This window comes from Panthera tigris, chromosome A1 (genome assembly GCF_018350195.1).
Source record: "Panthera tigris isolate Pti1 chromosome A1, P.tigris_Pti1_mat1.1, whole genome shotgun sequence".
NCBI lineage: Eukaryota > Metazoa > Chordata > Mammalia > Carnivora > Felidae > Panthera > Panthera tigris.
This window is the reverse complement of record NC_056660.1, coordinates 2334969-2355019: the sequence shown is the minus strand read 5'-3', so window position 1 is coordinate 2355019 and position 20051 is coordinate 2334969. Positions and strand designations below refer to the sequence as shown.

The 20051-nt window shown below is 40.3% G+C and overlaps 1 protein-coding gene across 4 annotated transcripts in view; it reads left to right on the top strand.

The window, feature by feature from the left end:
• Nucleotides 1-20051, top strand: part of MICU2 (mitochondrial calcium uptake 2) — a 143012-nt gene that overhangs the window by 2995 nt on the left and 119966 nt on the right. The window contains exon 1 of one of the 4 annotated variants that reach the window (XM_042979671.1): nucleotides 7411-8061. The exons of 2 other annotated variants lie outside the window; for them this stretch is intronic. In XM_042979671.1, coding sequence (XP_042835605.1) covers nucleotides 7981-8061 — 81 coding nt within the window. In that variant the 5' untranslated portion in view covers nucleotides 7411-7980. Of the gene's footprint in view, nucleotides 1-7410; nucleotides 8062-8245; nucleotides 8654-20051 lie in introns of those variants that run through there. One more of the 4 variants, XM_042979638.1, reaches the window with a different exon arrangement.

Genomic DNA, 20051 nt, shown 5'->3' with positions numbered 1-20051 from the left:
ATATATGTTTGTCTTTTGTATGTCTCCAAAAATGTCTGTTCACGTCCTTTGCCCATTTTTTAATCTGGTTATTTTATTTATTTCTACGGCCATTTAGTTTGAGTTCCATTTATATTTTGGTTATTAACGTCTTATCAGATGTATGGTTTGCAAAAATTTTCTCCCATTCTGTAGGTTGTCTTTCAGTCCGTGGTTTCTCTTTGCTCTTTATAAGCTTTTTTTTTTTTTTTTTTTTTGAGACAGAGCAAGCACTTGCATAAGCGGGGGGGGGGGGGGGGGGGGGGGGGGGGGAGCAGAGGGAGAGGGAGAATCCCAAGCAAACTCTTCACTGTTAGTGCAGAGCCCCAATGCAGGTCTCAACCTCACGACCATAAGTGAGATCATGACCTGAGCCAAAATCAAGAGTCGGATGCTTAACCAACTAAGCCACCCAGGTGCCTCACTCTGCATGAGCTTTTTTGTTTTTGTTTTTTCAAGTTTGATGCAATCCCACATGATAATTTTTGCTTTTGTTGCCTGTGCTTTTGGTCACATATCCAGAAAATCATCACCCAGACCACTGTCAAGAAGCGTTTTTCCCTATGTTTTCCTCTAGCAGTTCTGCTGTTTGGGATCTTGCATTTAAGTCTTTAATCCACTGTGGTTAATTTTCATATATGATGTGAGGTAAGCATCCAGTTTCATTTTTCTGCATACAAATATCCAATTTTCCTAATACCATTTGTTGAAGAGACTGTCCTTTTGCATCGTGTATTCTTATTTGGGGGCTCTATTCTGTTCCATATGTCTATTTTTATGGGACTGTCACATTTTTTTGATGACTGTGCGTTGTAGTATATCTTGAAATCAGTAAGTGTGATGCCTCCAGGTTTGTTCTTCTTGCTGAAGATTGTTTTGACTTTTCAGAATCTTTTGTAGTTCTATATGAACTTCAGCATTTTTTTTTCCATTTCTGTAAAGAATGCCATTGGGATTTTGATAGGGATTACATTGAATCTGTAAATCACTTGGGTACTATGGACTTTTTTTTTTTTTTTTTTTAACGTTTATTTATTTTTGAGACAAAGAGAGACAGAGCATGAACAGGGGAGGAGCAGAGAGAGAGGGAGACACAGAATCTGAAACAGGCTCCAGGCTCTGAGCGGTCAGCACAGAGCCCGATGCGGGGCTCGAACTCACGGGACCGTGAGATCATGACCTGAGCCGAAGTCGGACGCTTAACCGACCGAGCCACCCAGGCACCCCAGGATGTTTTTTTTTTTAAGTAGGCTTTACCCCCAGCTCAAAGCCCAACCCAGGGCTTGAACGCATGACGCTGAAATCAAGACCTGAGCTGAAATCAAGAGTCGCATGCTTAACTGAGCTACCCAGGTGCCCCGGTAGTATGAACATTTTAATATTAATATATTAATTCCTGGAATGGTTTTGAACAGTTAAAGATTAAAATTAAAGGTAGGATTTATCTCTGTCAGGGTCCAGTTAGGAGACAGAAACTTAAACCAGTTATTTGAAAGGTGACATTGAATATGAAGGATGACCTGGTAAAAGAAGGTTGACTGCTAAAAGAGGAAGGAAGGACTTTAAGAGGTCCAGAAGTAGCAGGTGTCAAAAAGTAGCTACTACCTGTAGGTGAAAGGAAAATAGACAGTGAAGAAGGAACTAAGGATTTGGGAAAACTCCCCTCCAACCCTGAGGGGTTGAGCTGAGATTTAGCCTCTTTGAAGAGGACTTGGCTGCCACAAAAATATAAAGACCACTATTGGTAGCTCTGGCCGGATGGCGCAGGCCAGAGCCAGTCTTTGGAAGAAGCTTGTCACTGCTGGAGGGTGTTTGGGGGCTGGAACCGGTCTCTAGGTTCGACCCACTGAAGAGGGATGTGGCCCGAGGGCGTGGCCAGAGCTCCCGCAGAAGTAGCACCTGGAGCTACTCTTTTTTTTTAATGTGAACTTTACTGTCAAATTGGTTTCCGTGCAACACGCAGAGCTCATCCCAACAGGTGCCTCCTCCGTGCCCATCGGAGGCGGCCTGGTGGGTTGTGTGTTGGCCTGATGCCACCCCCCACAAGAGCGGCCACGGAGTCCGCCTGTAGAGCTGTCGGGAAGCCGCCCACCTGGCGGGAAGCGTCTGGCCTGAGTACGGCGTAGCCAGAGCTGCTGCACCTGCCTACTGGAGTTGATTGGAAATGGCCCTGGCTGGTCTATGAGGGCTGCTGGGCTCCAGCTCAGAATAAAAGAGGCAGAAGGCTTCCGGCCTCCGCTTTCTTGCAGTGTCACTGCAGTGCTCTCTGTTGACTGAGACTGAAACTGGTCTAGCCGACCGAGGGGAAAAGTCTGCAGGGGGTTCAGTTCTAGTATCACAAAGCAGGACGAAGGAGGGTAGATGAGGCGCGGAGACAATCGATGACTCCTGTGGAGTTCAAGAGTGTTTGTCCCAGGTTTCAAGGGACAGGGAAACCTCCATTTGACCACCCGTTACGAATGGTACCAGGTGGGTTGCATATTGGCGTTCTGTGCGTTGCAGAGGATACGTGGGCACTTGGTACGGTCCGGCGTGTGCTTTGTGTTTCTTCAGTTAGTTGTTATCAAGGAGTAAAAGAACGGAGCAAAGTGAGCTTTTCTCACGTGTTGTCTCTCTAGTGCTGAACTTAGGGCCTGGTGCTTAAAAGGTGTTCATTAAATGTTTGTTCAATGTACATTTCCAAGGTTGCAAGGTACACCCTTCTCCACCAGAGATTTCTCATGGAATTAATTATTTCTCTTTGTAACATTCCTGGTATTGTGGAAACCAGTAATTAAGGTTTAGAATATTTTCATTGTAGGGGTGCTTGGGTGGCTCAGTCAGTTAAGCATCTGACTCTTGGTTCGGGCTCAGGTCATGATCTCACGGTTCTGTGGGATCAAGCCCCGTGTCAGGCTCCATGCTGACAGTGCTGAGCCTGCTTGGGATTCTCTTTCCCTCTCTTTGCCCCTCCCCCTAATGGGCTCTCTCTCAAAATAAATAAATAAACTAAAAAAGGAATAGTTTCATTGTAGTCAAAAAAATAAAGAAGTTACGAACACTGTTGAAATTGCCATGTTTATATTATTGAGACTGATGACAATAATGATGGCAAGAAAATTAGTGAGGTCAGAGTGATCATTAATTTTATGTGTCAACTTGGCAAGGCTGTGGTGCTCAGTTGTTTGGTTAAACATTAGTCTAGATATTACTGTGGAGGGGGTTTTTAAGATGTGATTAACATTTAAATCAGTAGACTGCTCAGTAAAGCAGATTACTCTCCATAGTGTGGAATGTAATCCAGTCAGTGGACCGCCGTAAGAACAAAGCTGAGGTTTCCTCAGAAAGAATTTGATCTCCCGCAGGCAACATAGAAACCTTGCCTGAATTTCCAGTCTCTTACCAGAAATTCCAGCCTGCCCCACAGGTTTTTGATTTGCTGTTGCCCACAATCTCATGAACTAATTCCTTAAAATAAACCCCTCACTCCCTCTGTCTCTCTTTTTCCCTTTGTACATATAGGATATATGACTATCTTATTGGTCCCATTCTCTGGAGAACCCACAGATTTTGGGACTGGTGATTAGGATGCTGCTGTAACAAGTATCTAGAACCGTGGAAGTGGCTTCGGAATTGGTTACTGGGTAGAGGCAGGAAGAGTTTTGAGGCACGTGACGGCAGTGGCCTCGATTGCCTTGCGGAGACTGTTGCTACCAATGTGAATGTCATGGGTGCTTCTGGTGAGGTCTCAGATGGAGAGAGGAACACGGTAATGGAAACCGGAGCAGAGGCAGTTCCTGTGATAAAGTGGCACTGGGCCAAATTGTGGTCCACTCTTTTGGGACAAGTGGAAATTGTGAGCGATAAAATTGGATATTCAGTTGAGCAGATTTCTAGCAGAGAGTTGAAGTCATGGTCCAGTTTCTCCTCGCCGGACATAGTAAAATTTGAGAAGAGAGAGAGAGAAATTAAGGAAGGAATTATTACCCAAAAGGACCGGAACCTGAAGGTTTGGAAAGCTGTCGGCAGGTCTAGATTGTGAACAAATGAGAAGGACGCTCCGCAGAGAAAACTAAGGATGTGGCTCGACCACCATTTGCTGAAGAGATTACGTGTGTTGCTCCGGAATCCAGTCAACCAGCGTGGCAAAAAGGCTGCCAGGGTTAGACTGGAGGGAGCAGAGAGCGATGAAGTGAAAAGAAGGACTTCTCCACTTCTTCAGGCACAGGCAAGAAACAGGTCGATGGAGCTGTCTAGCTGCAGACGTGTTACCTTTCCAGAAAAGACCAGAACAATTTCGGAAGCACAAAGCACCCAGCCACAGAGGATTATTCTCAAACCGTAAAATCCGGTTTGCTCTAAATTTCAGGCTTGCCTGGGACCCATGTCTTGGATCTCTCTTTCCAAATGGTGAAGTCTGTCCTGTGTGTGTCCCCTCGTTGTATTTTGAAAACGGATGACTTGACTAGTTTCATAGGTTTACAGAACAAGTAGACTTTCACCCTAAGAAAGTCATACCCTGAGTCTCACCCAGACGTGATTGGGAGAATTTACATGATGAGATTCAGGACTTAGTTGATGGTATTTAGATAAGACGTTGGACTTAAAGTGGCTGCTGGGCTGATTAGAACTTTGGAGGATGTCAAGGATGAGGAGAGTGCATTTTGCATGTGAAAGCACGTGACTTTTGGAGGCCCATAGGGTGGACTCTTGAGGTGAACTGTGTCCCCGCAAAATGCACATGTTGAAGTCCTGACCTCCATTACCTCAGACCTTATTTGGAAACAGGATTGTTGTAGACTTAATTAGTTAAAATCAAGAAGAGATCGTATTGGAGTAGGTTGGGCCCCTGATACAGTATGTCCTTATAAAAGGGGGAAGTTTAGGTGCACACAAAGGGAGAACGTCATGTGAAGACTGGAATTACGCTGCCACAAGCTGGAGAGATGCCTTCAGAGGGAGCATGGCCTGTGGACCCCTCCATCTCAGGCTTCTGGCCTCCAGACCTGTGACACAATAAATTTCTGGTATTTAAACCACTCAGTTTGTGGCATTTTGTTTCAGGAGCCCTAGGACACAATGCAGTTAGTATTTGGTCTGACTCTAGGAGCTATGGCTTCTAGCCGTTTTCTATCAGAGAGACTTCTCAAGATCCAGAAGAGAATCAAATGGGCAGCCTTTCAGAGATCCCTTTTATATCTGCCTTCTATGTGGAAGGTAGTACTCTGCTACTAAAACTTGAAAACAATCTTAGATTGTTAAACTAGTCATCTTTTTAGAGTTCAGCATACATCAGGTATTATAATGCCCTTGAGTTTTCCAACAAAGCTCATATTTTTAATGAGAAAATTACCAATATGAAAACCAGTCTTGTGGACCAGAAATTGGTGTTGCAGTTCAGAAAATACACATTTTAAAACCATACTATAAGAAACTTATAGTTTCAAGGTTTATGAAAAATGTGGCTTGTTGTGTGGGAGAATCACCTTGATCTTCTAAGGGGAGAAGTTATTGTGTACATTGAGGTCATGTGTTGTTTTCTTGCGTAATTGTGATTATGATTTAGTTGTCAGGTCTGATTTTAATGATTTCTCATTAATTTATTTCTCAATAATTCTCAATTCTCTTTATTGACTTTTTTTAAATACATTTTCCTCTCTTGATGTTTTAATTTGCTTGCTTTTATTTAAGTAAAAAATTAGAAGAAAGAAACGTTTTGTTTTGAGAAGAGAGTGCACATGAGCAGGGGAGAGGCAGAGAGAGGGGGGAACAGAGGATCTGAAGTCAGTTCTGTGCTGACAGCAGAGACCCTGACGTGGGGCTCGGAGTCATGAACTGTGAGATCATGACCTGAGCTGAAGTTGGATGCTTGACTGACTAAGCCACCCAGGCACCCCAAAAAAACACTTTGAAGATGGATTCATATGAGGATCTTTCATGCATGATGAAATGCCTTACACATGAACATATCTTAGAAGTGATATGTGTGTGGATGTGATTTTTTGTTTAGATCCCATTTAGTAATCTTGACCTATATTTCTGGAATGATATTTTGCCCTTTAATCCTGCCTCACCTTAGATTTGTGATAGAGCATGTTCGATGGTGTAAACGGTAGACTGCAGCAATACTAATCTGTTAGCAATTTGCAGCACGAAATGGCATTAGCTCTTAGAAACTTTTTCTGAGAACAGTCTGGTTTTTCATGCCTTTAATTTTCAAATTTTGACATCCATGATAATTAGTAGTTTCTGTTTTATCAGTTCCTGTTGATCATTAGGAATCCCTCCTTCTGGCTATCCTAATTATATCCATGGAGATGATGATCTTGGAGCCTCCTTTAATACCTCCTTTCTTTAACTTTTCATAATGTTTTGTTTGTGCCTTCAATTAGCATTTGCATTTTCTTACGAGAAAATCTAGTGTCTAGTCTCTCTAACAACGTTAGCCTTTAAGCTCAGAAACTATTTTTTGTATTCTGACTCATAGCATTTAATTTGTTAAAATATCTAATAACTTTAAAAATCCTTATTAAAGTGGAATTAATTAGAGTGTCAGCACTCTGGTACTTATATTGTATTTCATTCCGTCTAGGACACTTTTTTACATTTTAACGTATCTGAAATTGGGATACATTTTAGAGTCAGTGGTGTTTTATAATCCCTTTTGTCCAGGTGGCAGTCATGGCCTAGATGTCATTGCCTGTTATTGTGAGAATTTTTTTTATTATACTTTTAAAGTTTTATTTATTTATTTTGAGAGAAAGAGAGAATGTCCGAAGCAGGCTCTGTGCAAACTTATGTGCTGTGACTCCCTGACCTGAGCTAAAACCAAGAGTCGGTCGGGCTCAACCAACCGAGCCAACCAGCTCCCCCCTCCTGTGAGAATTTGTCCACATTTTTATCACTTAAATTGAGATACATTCATTGTTTGACAGAACCTTAGTCTTTAGAAGAGAAATCATGGGCATAGAAATACCTCTCAAAGAAACATGAAAGCACAGTTTCCCTCAGATCAGAAAGTGATGCTTAGGGCAGGAAAAAAAGGCAGAACAGGCCAAGAGGGGTCAGAAGAAGATGCTGATTTGTCACTGGGGTCAAATCATGGTAGACTAACATAATTTGAGGATTAGCAAATAGTATTACAGGGTCTCCCTAAATAGGTGTTAAGATTGCCTTAAAAGTCTTTGGTCTTTTTATAGTTCACTTATTTTTTTTTTTATTTTTTTATGTTTATTCATTTTTGAAAGACAGAGACAGAGCACAAGCAAGGGAGGGGCAGAGAGAGAGGGAGACACAGAATCCGAAGCAGGCGCCAGGCTCCGAGCTGTCTGCACAGAGCCCGTTGCGGGGCTCGAACCCACAGGCTGTGAGATCATGACCTGAGCCGAAGTCGGACGCTCAACTGACTGAGCCCCCCGGGCGCCCCTATATTTCACTTATTTTTATAACCTACCTAGAATGTGGGTTTAGAGGTGTTGTCGAGGAAAAAAGAATACGGCAGAATATCCTATTCCACTCACTGTCTCACATTATAAAACTTTGTTGATGTGTTACATTAATTTTCACATAATTATTTCTATAGTTAATTCTGTTGTATAAATTTATTATAAATGCCAGATTTGATATTACTTAATAAATTTGATTTAGGTGACTTCATGTTGGGAGAAAGCAAAATGCTTCCCAGAGTGCAATTCTAAGTTTGGCTTCTTTGAATCTAAAAAAAAAAAACCAAACAAACAAATCAAGATGCAAGACTCACTGAAATTCCATTCACCTTAATAATTAAACGTCGGTTTAATTATTAGTCTCTTACATAGTCGAAGGTGGCCAGAAGGGGTAGACCTCCAGTTGTGAAAAGATGTCCTGGGGATGTACATCATGGTGACTGTAGTTGATAATACCGTATCCTATGTTTGAAGGTTGCTAAGGGAGTAGTTCTTAAAAGTTCTCATCGGAAGAGAAAAGCATTGTTCCTGTGTGGTGATGGTTGCTAACGAGACTCATGGTGGTGATCATATCGGCGTGTGTACAGACAACAAATCATTATCTTGTACACCTGAAACCGTATGTTACATGTCAATTATGTCTCAATTTTTTTTTTTAATTTTTCTTTAACATTTATTTATTTTCAAGAGACAGTGAGAGAGCATGAGCAGGGGAGGGGCAGAGGGAGACACAGACTCCGAAGCAGGCTCCAGGCTCAGCTGTCAGCACGGAGCCCGACGCAGGGCTCGAACTCACAGACCGCGAGATCGTGACCTGAGCCGAAGTCAAACGCTTAATGGACTGAGCCACCCAGGTGCTCATTTTTGACTTAGGCTATTTTCAGCTTACAGTGGGATTTTTTGGGGCCTCACTGCATCATAAGTGGAGGAAGATCTGTATTTGAGTAATGGATCTGCCTGTATGTAACCGGTCTCCTGGAAGATAGGCCTTGGGCCTGCCACGCCTGCTCCCCTCACACCTGACCAAGGGGAAGGAGGAAGAGGGGGCCTGCAGCTAATTCTTGATTAACGGATCTAAAAGGAGAGGACTTGTAGCATAAGTAACACAAAACAACACCTTGCCTAGGATGCAGTACGGGACAGTTTCTGAAATGTCAGAAGGAAAGAGGGAAGAGGATGCCTGGAAAAAAGCAACTTCCAGGAGAACAAAAGTGGGTATCTTCCCCCACTGACTTTAATGCTGTCATCGTTGGTTTTTCGTTTTCAACTATATTTGTATGTTTATGCTGAGCTTGATACTGAAATAATTTTAAATGGCTTAGGAAAATGCTGTTGTGGGTAATAATTTTTAAATGGAGAGAAAACTAGTAGATACAAGATGAAACTATAGAAAAGACGAAAGTAATGCTATGAGATCTTGTGTTATACTTGGGGTTAATCACAAATTTGATTTTAAATTTAGCAACAGGTTCAAAGAGGGGAACAGGCCAGTTATATGCTTCGTTGCAGTCAGTTGTTTAGAAACAACTAAATCTGGGAACAGGACAGTTATTTTCTCCTGTTTCGCAAAGAGAACACTGTAGCATCATTATAGTAATAAGTATAGCAAGAGGTTTCATATGGCAGTTTTTTATAATTCAAAGAGGAATATTTGCATAGCCAGAAAATATTAGATGGGTTTACCTTTACAGTTTAGTCTTTTTTAATGTTTATTTATTTTTGAGAGAGTGCGAGCAGAGGAGGAGCAGAGAGAGGAGGAGACAGAATCCAAAGCAGGCTCCAGGCTCTGAGCTGTCAGCACAGAGCCCAGTGCACAGGGCTCGAACTCCCAAACCGTGAGATCACGACCTGAGCCGAAGTCGGATGCTTAACCGACTGAGCCACCCAGGCACCCCTATGGTTTAGTCTTGAGAAAACCTTTCAAGGAGGAAGGGCCCACTTAAGTCTGCTGCTGCTGAGATGATGAGAACACATAGTTGGGCTTTGGATGTGGCAGTTGGGAAGGTGTTGGGGACTTTGACAAGAGGAATTTCAGTGAAATACTGGGGGGAGAAATTTAATTGGAATGTATTAAGAAGAGATGGTTAAGGAAGGAAACAAAGGATATGAATAGAGATACTTCTTTCTAGAAGTGCTGCTCTAAAGGATATTCAAGAAGGTACTCTGACAGGCGTGAGGTGGTACCTCATTGTGGTTTTGATTTGTGTTTTCCTGATGATGACTAATGTTGAGCATTTTTTCATGTGTCTGTTAGCCATTTGTATGTCTTCTTTGGAGAAGTGTATATTCACGTCTTCTGCTCATTTCTTAACTGGATTATTTATTTTTGGGATGTTGAATTTGATAAGTTCTTTAAAGATTTTGGATACTAGCCCTTTATCCAGTACGTCATTTGCAGAGATCTTCTCCCATGATGTAGGCTGCCTTTTAGTTTTGTTGATTGTTTCCTTCGCTGTTCAGAAGCTTTTTATGTTGAAGAAGTCCTAATAGTTCATTTTTGCTTTTGTTTTCCTTGCCTCTGGAGATGTGTCTGGTAAGAAGTTGCTACAGCCAAGGTCAAAGAGGTTACTGCCTGTGTTCTCTCCTCTAGGGTTTTGATGGTTTCTTGTCTCCCATTTAGGTCTTTCATCCATCTTGAATTTATTTTTGTGTATGATTTGAAGGGGCACATGCACCCCAATGTTTATAGCAGCACTATTAACAACAGCCAAATCATGGAAAGAGCCTAAATGTCCATCAACAGATGAATGGGTAAAGAAGGTGTGGCACGTATATAAATGGAATATTAACCTTCACGAAGAACGAAATCTTGCCATTTGCATCAACTTGGTTGGAACTAGAGTGTATTATGCTAAGCAAAATAAGTCAGAGAAAGACAAATACCGTATGATTTCACTCACATGTGGAATTTAAGAAATAAGACAGATGAACATAGGAAAAGAGAAGGAAAAATAAAATAAAGGCAGAGGGAGTCAAACCATAAGACTCTTAACTATGGAGAACAAACTGAAGGTTGCTGGAGGGGAGGGGAGTGGGGGGAAGGGCTAAATGGGTGACAGGCATTAAGGAGGGCACTCTTTGTGAGGAGCACTGGGTGTTACGCAGAATTGATGAATCACTGAATTCTCCTGAAACCAACACTACACTATATATTAACTAACTTGAACTTAAATAAAATCTTGGAAAGGAAAAAAAAAGACACAAGATATGAGACCAAGGTCAGGTTTTGTTTTTGTTTTCAGATGTGAGACAGTAGATGAGATTTGAATGCTGATAGGATGACATAATAGGGAGGCAAAAATTGTTTACAGATCTGTGAGGGATAATTATAGGTTGAAGTCTTTTGAGGAGGGAAGTTGTGTGGAGTCAAGACCACAAGTAGAAAGGTTGGACTTTGACAGCAAAAAAGATTCTTCTGTTGTAACAGGAGTGAAAGCAAAGGGTTTGGTTAGACCTAGAAGCTGGCTATAGACCGAATTCCCACTTTCCTTCTATGAAAAAACAGGCAAAAAGAGCCTGATTGTGAAGTGGTCTGGAAAGATGGGCCATGTCAGAGGGATCTATACTAACTGCTACAGGAGAGAAAAACCCCTAGAGACAATGGGGAGGGCATAACCGAGTTCACGAAGAAGGAGAGCTTAGCAACCACAGTCATGGTGAATACAGGACTAATTTGCCACAAAATTCGAATGGCTTTCTCTTAGTGGGTTTTTCCAGTGTGGCTAAAAGGAATACCTGATAAGTTATTTGGAAGAAAACTCGGTATTATGATTTTAGTGTAAGTAGTATCCTGCACCATGGCATTAAGTTTTAAAATATTAAAGTCTAAGATCGTAAGAGAACACCAAAGATGTTTTGCTTTCCTTTGATAATATTTAAATTCACATTTGAACTCGTATTTTACATTTTGTGTGTACAACCTGACTAAAACAAATGGTCACAAATTTTAAATAAAAGCAAGGAACATAGATCATGTTTAAACAGTCAAAAATATATATTAATTGAGAAGTGAATTTGTAAGTTTCATTAAATGTAATGCATTTCTATCATATATCAGTGAATAATTTACAAGCCCCAATAATGTAATTAATACAGTGGAGCTGTTTTAACTTGCTGTGACAACCCTACTCAATTCATAAAAAAATTGGTGTTGCTCTCTTTTATTCTAGATTGTCTGACTACATTTGTGGTGATTATTTTTGTGAAAAGAAAGTAAAAGACATTAATAATACCATTAGCAATTGGGTAAAACTTGAACTTACTGGGGTGTACTTGGGTTGGAGTATATTTGCGTGCAGTGCTTTGGGTTTAGTGATAGTACATTTAAAATTGGTACGCCAAGGGCAGTAAACTTTACAGCAACATACAGGAGTTTAATAACCGTGAAACGTTGAAAGCCCAATGAAAACTAAAGCTTTCTTTAGTCAACAGTAAAGCAAGAATGCAGACATTTTTATTCTTAATTGCCTCGGGTAAAAATGTCTCTAGAAACAGGTAAGTGATGACAAAGCTTTGATGTTAATAAACCCAAATGGAAGTAAAAAATCAAAGTGTGTAAATAGCTAGATTATGAAAAGAAAGATGACAAAGTTATACCCTGCAATTAGATGTAATTTGTGCTTTTGGCATAGCTATTTGTCCTACATGAATGAGAGGTTGTCTTACTCTCCTTCCTTGAATAATGGGAGGACAGTACTTACATATCCTACTGTAAATCTTTTGTGGTACTTGTCTGGGGGGGGAGGGGGCAAGAAAGAAAGAAAAACAAATTGTATATCAAAGCAGAAGTGTATTTTAATCTTTCTTTTGCAGTTATGTTTAGCTGAACCCAAGTAAAAAATCCCTGATGCTCTTATTCAATCAAACATATGTTCTAGTAGATAATGTATACAAATTAATGTTCTTGTTATTGTGCCTTTGGAGTTTTATGAGTTACAGCAGTGCATAAACGCCTCTCAAGCCACCAATAGTAGCAATATATGAATTAAAAGTTGAATAGGATTGAATGAGATAAGATTGTTAAATGTTTCAGATTATAAACAATTTCATTCTAGAAATAATACTTAACCACATATTTAAGTACAGCCTGGTCCATGTGGAAAATTTTTGTTGGCATGTATGAAAGTTCAATGAATGTGTGATGTGTAGAATAAAAGTTGTGATTGCTATTAAGAAATACAGCCTTGTAAAATCTTTTTTTTCTTTTTTTTAATATGAAATTTATTGTCAAATTGGTTTCCGTACAACACCCAGTGCTCATCCCAACAGGTGCCCTCCTCAGTGCCCATCACCCACCCTCTCCTCCCTCCCACCCCCCCCCCATCAACCCTCAGTTCTCAGTTTTTAAGAGTCTCTTATGTTTTGGCTCCCTCCCTCTCTAACCTTTTTTTTTCCTTCCCCTCCCCCATGGTCTTGTTAAGTTTCTCAGGATCCACATAAGAGTGAAACCATATGGTATCTGTCTTTCTCTGTATGGCTTATTTCACTTAGCATCACACTCTCCAGTTCCATCCACGTTGCTACAAAAGGCCATATTTCATTCTTTCTCATTGCTGCATAGTATTCCATTGTGTATATAAACCACAATTTCTTTATCCATTCATCAGTTGATGGCCATTTAGACAGCCTTGTAAAATCTTAAATTTATCCACATGTATATGGTATGATTTACGTATTTTGTACTAGAAACTTTATACCTGTGTTTCCTATTGCACGTGAGTTCCAAGCATCTCCCTCTTCTGGTCCTCATGACTTGGCTGGTGTCTACCCTGGTAATGCAAACCGTTTTTTGAATTAGACATGATAGGGGCGCCTGGGTGGCTCAGTCGGCTAAGCATCCGACTTTGGCTCAGGTCATGATCTCCCGGTTTGTGAGTTCGAGCCCCGTGTTGGGCTCTGTGCTGACAACTCGGAGCTTGGAGCCTACTTCGGTTCCTGTCTCCCTCTCTCTCTGCCCCTCCCCCCCCCCAAATAAACATTAAAAAATGTTTTTAATTAGACATGATAAAAACCTAAAATAGGAAAGTACAATATTTTTTCATAAATTGTTTTAGATATTTCAAAGCAAAATATGAGTGACTTTTAAACCTGGGAATATCCTGTCCTTTTTCTCATTTGCTAGTGTATTCAATTAGAAGATAATACATAAGAAATTATTAGTGGGTTGATTTCTATGTGTGCAGTGTAAATACCAAGAGATCAAATCACACTATTAACGATGTTTTAAAGACAAATTATTTTCCGGTTAATTTGGTCAGAGCCCTACTGTGGCTTCTTCCCCTGATCAGACCCACAGTGCTGGGGAGTTGTGAAATGCTTGCAATTGCTCCAATGTTAAAGTCCGTGTTAGGAGACTGCTGTTGTGGTATGGTACTGCCTTTTTTTTTTTTTTTTTTTTTTCTTTTTAATGTTTAGGTTTATTTATTTTTGAGAGGGCACAAGTGGGGGAGGGGCAGAGAGAAGGGACAGAGGATCTGAAGTGGCTCTGGGCTGACAGGCTGACAGCAGTGAGCCTGACGTGGGGCTCGAATTCAGGAACCATGAGACCGTGACCTGGGCCGAAGCCTGGACGCTCAACCAGCTGGGCCACCCAGGTGCCCCTTAGTACTGCTTTGATGTGTGGCCTCAGTGTGTGTCCCGTGGCTGTGACCACAGATACTGCAGAGGAAAGAGAGTGGACAGGTGAGCACCATGTGATTAGCAGTGCTACATCTCTCGAGGTGTAATAGGAAAGCCTGTTTCTTCCAGTAGACATACCAAGTGTAACACTCTTTAATGGCGAGCCAGGAAAGTGATTATACGCAGACCTCGGGATTTCACCGGGAAACCACTGCAATAGAAAGCGGACAGCCAGTGGTATAATATGAGCCAAAGGCACACTTGTTTCAAAACCTAACGATAAGTAAACATATTTTATTTGTAATCGATTTTACTTATTTATGCAACACTGCAACTGTTTTGGTTTTAAATTAGGACTTTGAGTTTCAAGAGTAGACTTGGCCGCCGGGCACTGATTAAATCCATCTTAAACTACCATCATGGAAAGATTGCTTCTTGAAACACCGTCAAAATACTATTTTATCGTGGTTACTGAAATTCCTTCAAATATATTAGCAAGGGAGTTGGAGCTGTTGGCTATATCTCGATTCTTGGAGATTACTCGTGTTGGGTTTTTTCTTGAAATATACGTATGTTGCAGAAAATTGAGGAGAAAAGGCAAAAAGGAAAGTGTAAAAACTCTCTTCCCTTTACCATGACTTAAAAAAACTTGCCATTATTAAAGTTCTGAGTTTTATATCTTGAGTAGGAAGGTTTTTCTTAGAACTTTGCGAAACAATATTATTCACAAAATATTTTTTCATATTATAGAAATAAAGTCAATGGCTCACTAGAGTAAAAGTGAGCTGTCCTTGACCTTTGGGGGACTGTCTCTTGCCCCTGTATCTTTGCTCTCCAATCTCTTCTCATCCATATTTCTATATAGTGGTTTCTCTGCTAAAAGCTGTTGAGTTTTTACTGTGCTACGTGCCTAGATAGTGCCCTATTTAGAGTAGTGCCTAGTTTGGGGAAAGCACCCTACAGTGGCTTTTGCACCGCATCGGTGAAAACGTACGATGATGTTATACAGCGAAGATGTCCTTTAGGACACTGCTTTGTCCTGGCCAGACAGCAGTTGTGTATTCTTTATTTAAATCTAGATTAGCTGATGGGAAATGTAAGACATTTTGGAAGGACCTGGAATTAGAAAATAGGTTTCTCGTTTTATATTTAGTCCTGTTTGGGAAGCTTTTTTTTTTTTCCTTTGAAATTTTAAGAGATCCCTACAGCCAAATGTTGAAAACAGATTGAGTCTGATATTCATCTCAGTTATTTAAAGTTAATTAATTGTATACACTATTCTAATATGGGCAGTACTCAAAATTGGAGCATTTTAAGATTTTATTAATCATTGTATTTTATCATATTATCACTTATATTTGCTGATGCATCATTGTCACTTATTTCTTATCTTTGAATAGGTTGTGAATCCGTTTAAGAACGTGTATACTTTCTTCCCCAAAGTGCATATACACGTTTTCACGTATAATTTCAGGGAGTTATGGACACCAGGAAGTGTGACCATGTAGTGTGGGGACTTAGAGCCTGTGCGAGATCTAATGTGTTAGAATACGTCCCTTGTCCCTTCTTTCTTCATATTATGAAATGTTTGCAGTGTTACATCTAAAATTATTTCTAGTTCACTGCTTTTATCATGTCTCAGTGCGTTACTCCTAGCTTTTCAGTGATGTTACCCTCAAGTCAGATAATTTATGGTATTACTCTTCCCTTTCACCGATTCTTTGCTTCTGTTTGACTCTGCATTCTCGTTTCCAGCCCAGTGTATGGGCCATTAGCCCTATTACACTAGCTTACCCTGTGTATAGCTTTATAAAGAGAACACACACCTTTGTCTGTCCCTCTCCTTTAAGTCTTAAAGGCCCATTGTCTGAGGGAGCGTCTTCAAGTTTCCTCTCTTCACCGGTGGCCTGTAAGTAGGTTGGGTTATTCGAGTTCTCAGAGCTTAGGATTCTACTTACAAATTCACAGGAATGTTATTAATACTGGTAATCTGTAGTACATATATAAAGTTTTTAATTTTGTCAATTAAGTAAACAATAGCAATAAATATTGAGAAATTAATTTTATACTGAACAAAGTGACAAAATCTGTCCAAGTATGTAAATATTAAGAGTTAGTTACTCTTTGGGACTTCCCTGGCAATTCATGTTTGGAGATTTGGGTTGCCTGAATCATTTCAGCGCTTCAGGCTCTGTCTCTTCTTCTGTCCCCTACTCTTCCCGAGATTCAAGTAGAGTTATTCTCTTGGTTGTAAAAAATACGGGAGTAGATTATCACCAGATACATTTTAACAAGATTACCCCAGTGCTAGTTCTGTCCATGCCTACCCTTAAAGTACACATGTAACAACTTACCATCAACCACAGGTTTTTACTGGTTTTGTTTCTCATATAAGATTCTAAAATTCTCAGGGACGTCTGGGTGACTTGGTCAGTTAAGCATCCAACTCTTGGTTTTAGCTCAGGTCATGATCTCACAGTTGGTGGGATCGAGCCCCATGTTGGGCTCTATACTGACAGCATGGAACCTGCTTGGGATTCTCCCTCTCCCTCTCTGCTCCTCCCCTGTTCACTCTCTCCCTCTCAAAAATAAAGAACTCTAACTTAAAAAAAGGATTCTAAAATTCTCAGGGGTCAAGATAAAATTTTTCTTAACATGTACCCAGAGAACTTCGTATTTAGTACACGCCTCACTGTTTCCTAGGCAAATGCTAACAGTTCTGCTAACTTCGTGTATGATTCACTGGCACGGTTTTATACGGCTCCTTTCCTGTATTTGCATGTTAAGTTATAGAAACCCATGATTCCTCATTTGACCCAAGTGTTGTAAATGACATAAAGCGTGGTAGAGAAGTTGAAGGAGAAAAGTGACTGAGTACTCAAAGTAATGGCATTTGAAATAGTAAAATGGGAAATTCTCTTCCATTTATTTATTTAGCAGTTGTCTACTTGACTTATGCTTAAAGCAAAACACAGTCTGTTTGATTTTCCAGTCAATATACAACAGATTCTATTATGGAATCATTTTAAATCTTCACTGTTACAGTATCCTCAGAAATTACTAAATAAAAGCATGGATATCTTCTCATGAAATTTGTCCAAAGAATAAAATAAAAGCCGAAAGAGAGATTTTGGCAAATCTTTGCCAGGTCTTAAGTGATTTGCTTGAATAGTAAATTCATTTGCCAAAATATATAGCCATATCTGTGTGTGACTTGTTTTTCTGTATTGTGTATTTTTATTGTGTAATCTATGCATCACTTTTTTTAACTGGCGATTTAATTTGTAAACATCAACAGAAATACAAGTGGCACGCATCCCAGTACCTTTGCTCGTAAACTCTACCTGCTTTGCCAATGCTTGGTAAAATGTCTGGCTCATCCCCCGCTCGTTTCCTACCAGTACATTCTGATAGCAAAATTTTTATCATAAATACACTGTAAAGTTGTGTCAGTGATCTCCAAGCCAAAGCTGAAACAATCCGTTAAAACCTAAACCGAACATGATGTAAGGCCTGAAATCCATTAGGTCATTCGTTCAGATTTACAGGAGAGTGTGAAGCAGCTGGTGTAATCCAGTTGAGAGCATTCTGTTTCTGAGATTCTATGATTTCTGCATCGGCAAAAAATAAGGCAATATTCTTTGGTACGGTTAACACTACCACCACCTGTCAATGGCTTTACCTCTTTCCTCTTCCCAAGAAGGCATTTTTTAAAACCGAAGTACTTAACAGGATACAGTAATTTGTGGTTATAATAACAGGAACCAAGGGGCCTTTATTTCCTTTTGCGTGAGAACTTCTTTAGTGCACATGACAAAGTGCATACCTGCCTAAAGATATTTTGATAAGCTAATGGGGTTTTAAATGTGTAAACACACAAAACAAAATTGTGCGTATTCACCCACCAAAATCTTTTTAAATTATTATTTTTTTAACGTCACACTCTGGGTTTGGAATTGGTTCCCATTCATGAAGACCGATGCGTTCTGGCACATTTTCTTTTTTTTAACCATTTAGCAATATTAACCATGTAGTAGGCACTGGTGATACAGAGGGACAAAAATACATTTTCTGTTCTTCAAGAATTCACTGTACTGGACAACAGACGATTCCAGCACAGAGCTTGATAAACGTTTACTCTGGGTTCTCTATGCTCCTACCTGAGAGGCTACCTAACCCGAAGTGGCTACTTGAGGAAGGATTCCTAGAGCAATAACACCAGAAGTAATTCTTACCCAGTAAGTTAGCCAAATGAAAAAAGGGACCAGAAGCAAGAAACTATGTTACATGCTTAGCTTTGTGAAGTGTTTTGATTACAGTCAGAAGCAGTAAGTGGGTATTTAACCTGTCTTCTGGAAAGGTACGCAGTAAGGTTTATCGACGCTCATCACAGGTAGCCGGGTAAATGCGGAAGCTTAAGGACACAGGAGCAAACATCAGTTTCAGGAAAATCATATTAGCAATGAACAAAACTAAGGTTGACATTTTATTTTTTTAAATAATTTTTTAAAGCTTATTTATTTATTATTGAAAGAGAGCACACAAGCTGGGGACAGGCAGAGAGAGAGACAGACAGACAGACAGACAGAATCTGAAGCGGGCTCCAGGCTCTGAGCTGCCAGCACAGAGCCCAACACAGGGCTCGAACCTAAAGACCCATAGACCATGAGATCATGACCTGAGCCAAAGTCAGACACTTAACCGACTAAGCCACCCAGGCGCCCCGACATTTTAAATTAGTACAGTATTTATTTTGCACAAAGACCTAGTTCATAATAATAATAATAATAGTGCCAATGGAATATTTATTTATTTATTTTACCAATGGAAGTTTTAAATAGAAATATAGTTTTGTTTTTAATAAATTGCGAATCTGCCCCTTCTTTCAGGCTTTTGTTATCTTTCCATTTATTTATTTGAAGGTTTTTTGAAAAATTTGTTTTTGTTTTGGATGCAATTTCTGTTTATATGCAAGCAACAAATTGCTGTTTTCAAAAAATAATTCCACTCTTTGACCAAATTTTGTGTAGGGTTAGGGTATGGGGCTAAAGGAACTTGGTGCCAGGCAAACTGCTATCAGTATTCAGCCACAAGCTTTACGTGGCCATCCACACAGTGAGTGTTCCTGTAACTAAGGGGACGGACAGTCTTTTCCTGGGACTTGGGGATGGAAGTCTGAGTAGATCACAGAGAATGTGGCAGTCTGGGGAGAAAGCAGTGCAAAGTACTCTCGGAATGAGTTACTTTCCCTCTGAAGTCCCAAACTATAAAATACTTTACAGCTACAGACTGCAGCTGTTCCCCACAAAGGGGAGGGAGGGAGGAGAGAAGGGCCCATCCCTTCTTTACTCCAGACTGGGTCATTTATTGCAGGATACGGTGTCCTAAATGTTGTTATCTTTAGCAGCGGCCTCTGTTTTTGACTCAGCCCTCTGATAGCAGCACTTTCTCCGGGCTTACCTGAAATTCTCAGTTTTGAGAACTTTTTGCATGGGTGAGTTCGTTGCAGAAATTAGACCACAGCTCCCACCACAAAAGGTTCTTTGTTACTGCTCTGCTGCCCAAAGGAGAGAGACCACAATCCAAATAAATTTACTGATACCAGACCTGTTGCTAACTTCCTACTTAAACTTAATTGTATCATCTTGAAAAATATTAGTCTGATGCATGTCTCATTTTGAAAAGTAAGAAGTCACAATGTCATGGGTGATAAATAACATGGGACAAGTAATGACCGTAGTTTGAAATTGATCATCAGTGAGACACACACACTTGCAAACCCCTAGTAGCTCCTTTCCTACTTCTGTCTAGCACTTCCCGCCTTCCACTCCATTACGCCTCCCCCACTAGAAAGTGAGCGCCTCTTCGTTTTATCTCCATACGATGCTAGGTCAGAGGAGATGCCTGGTATTTGTTAAATAAGTTGGTGTTGAATAGTTTTAGCAAGAGTTCACAAAGTAGTTTACCTTCTCCTGTGGGAGCAGGGGGAAA